Here is a 2,807-nt window from a genome sequence, read left to right as displayed (position 1 = left end):
TTTGAATTTTTCTGCCTCCATACTTTACTCACCATTATACTTGCTCTATTATGGAATAATTATCCAGTCATCAGAGTACAAACTTTCCCTGTCAATTTCCTCTTCACAGTCACTTTTATCACCTCGAATTGGTTCAACACAGAAGTGTAGCAAGGGCTAGGCAACTGAGATTCAGTGACTTGCTCAGACTTGTGCCACATAAAAGTTTCTGAGTCAACATTTGAACTCATTTCTGGATCTGGCTCTCTAGCTACTGAACCACCTATTTGCCCTAATATATTGATCTTTGGGATTATGTATCATGGCTGGAAAGGCAAATATGGAGAAAGGCAAAAGGAACAAACAATACACTATCTCTAAAACTGTGGGGAGAAGATGAAGGTACCAGTAGCTGGAGGAGATGAGATTCTAGCAGCTGATTAGATTAGGAAAAACTTCATGTAGGAGTCATGGTTTCACTTGAGATTTAAAGAAAACTAGGAATACTTAAAAGCTTGGAAAGGGAGAAGAGACCAAATTATGAATAGCCAAAAACAGTCAATGCAACGATTAAGAGACAGGATCTGGAGTATCTGGTGTGAAACCCAGAAAAGGTCAGTTGGTTTGGACCTCAAAAGTAAGACAATTGTGAGTGCATATCTATATAGCTATTTATCCATATCTATATCTATCTATCTATCTATCTATCTATCTATCTATCTATCTATCTATCTATCTATATCTATACACATAGATATAGATATAAAACAAATGGCTTTTTTATTTTTTAAAACTTTTCCCCTGGAATTTGGATTAAACTGATGCATTTAGCTGTTGAGTACACATCTGACTCAGATTCTATTGGGTAGGTGGTAGAAACCTATGAAACAATGGGTAAGTAAAACCTTGCACTGGGAGGCAAAGTGTGAAATATTTCCTCTTTTGTGCTCATAGCTGAGAACCTGAAGAGGAAATGTTTTGTACTTTAATAAGAAGTAATCCTGACTCACAATTTATAGAAAAGGAAACTGAGGATCAGTGAATGAATTAAGTAATTCATCTTACTTCAAAGAAGCAAGATTTCTCTGCTCGGTCCTCTATCTCCGGATCCAGTGACTCATTCAGTATCACCTTGTTTTTCTCATATAAACCTCTATATTTTAAGCATTTATTGCAGACCTTCTTTCTTCTTAGACTGATCTGACATTCTTCTTTTTCTCCATATAGCTGGATCCCTGCCTCGAGATATATGTTTCAATTTTGGCTGAAACAAAAGTCATCGAGGTTTCTCTATGTCACAAGGTATAATACAGTTGGGGGTAGGGATGGAGGCTAGAGCAAAACTTTTGTCTGAAGCCTCCATAAAGGCATTTGTTCTGGATAAATTGAATTTCTCAAATGATGAAAGTTTATTATCTAAGAGATAAAATTATCACATGTGTTTAGATGCTTTGAAAGACGTTTGATTTGATAGATGCAACTATTTTCTCCACAAATACAAAATGTAAAATCCACATCATCTCTATTACTTCCACCACCCAAACTTCTTTTCTGGGATAAAAATCTAAAAATCAGATGAGTCATCCATCAAGTATTTATTATTCACCTAATATATGCCAAGATCTACTCTTGAAAGTATAAGGAAAGGAAGTCATCCTGTTTTTAACTGATATAAGGAACTCTCCAGGATAAAAAGCCACTTGACCTGCAAAGTAGATTAATAGACTCTCTGTTATTTGAAATCTTATCCAGTTGCCTAGAGCTCGGAAAGTCATCTCATAGGTTACAAAGCCAGTAAGTGTCAGAGTGGACACAAATTTGTCTTCCTGGTTTGGAAGTAAACCCTTTAATTCACCATGCCATGGCTAATCTTAAGCATTAGAAATAGAGAATTCTTTAAAATGAATGGATGGATTGATTTTTGTTCTCTGTACCCCTACTGGTTAACACAATGCTTGGCATATAGTAAATATTTAATAAATGCATTTTTAACTCTGGAAGTACTCTCCACCTCTGAGCCATTTTTTTTTTAAAGATTGGCTGATTCCTCCCAATTTTTTTTAAAAAACAGATGTCTAGGTATTCATATCTTTATCCTGTCCAGGCTATATCCCTAACTACAGATGGATTCTTCCATGCCTTCCCAAATAATTCTTTCTTCCACCCAACTTTTTCAGCTCCTTTCAATGTATTATCTTTAATCATTAGAATCTAGAATCCTAGGTCATAAAGACGATTTGGAAAACCAACAGAAGTCTGGAGCTGGAGCAATGGCAGTGACAGACCCCAAAACTGTACAGGACCTAAACCCTGTGGTTCGTACATTTCTCCAGAAGATGCAGGACAAATTCCAGACCATGTCATATAAGATAATTGGCCAAATTGATGATATGAGCAGTTGCATTGATGATCTGGAGAAAAACGTCGCTGACCTTATGACACAAGCAGGGGTAGAAGAAATAGAAGGGGAAAACAAAATACCAATTACATGTAATAGTTTAAGATTTTGTTAACCATTTAGAGCAGTGGTTCCCAAACTTTTTTGGCCTCCTGCCCCCTTTCCAGAAAAAAAATATTACTTAGCCCCCTAGAAATTATTTTTTTTTTAATTTTAATAGCAATTAATAGGAAAGGTAAATGAACCTGTGGCCATCACTGCCTCCCTGGATTGCTGCAGCACCCACCAGGGGGTAGTAGCACCCTCTTTGGGAATCTGATTTAGAGTGAACTCTTGAAAATGTTTTTCACAAGAGATGAAGGAACAGATTTTCTCAAATATACTGTGTGCAAAAAAAAATTAATTATAAAGCTTGTATTCCTAGAATATG

The 2,807-nt window shown here is 36.1% G+C and overlaps 1 protein-coding gene across 1 annotated transcript; it reads left to right on the top strand.

The window, feature by feature from the left end:
- Nucleotides 1-2,249: 2,249 nt before the first annotated feature.
- LOC123234429 (heat shock factor-binding protein 1-like) lies at nt 2,250-2,492 on the top strand. Its single transcript, XM_044660330.1, has one exon. The coding sequence runs from the start codon at nt 2,250-2,252 to the stop codon at nt 2,490-2,492; it is 243 nt and encodes an 80-aa protein (XP_044516265.1).
- Nucleotides 2,493-2,807: the final 315 nt, after the last annotated feature.

This window comes from Gracilinanus agilis, chromosome 2, assembly GCF_016433145.1.
Source record: "Gracilinanus agilis isolate LMUSP501 chromosome 2, AgileGrace, whole genome shotgun sequence".
NCBI lineage: Eukaryota > Metazoa > Chordata > Mammalia > Didelphimorphia > Didelphidae > Gracilinanus > Gracilinanus agilis.
This window is presented reverse-complemented; position numbering and strand designations above follow the sequence as displayed.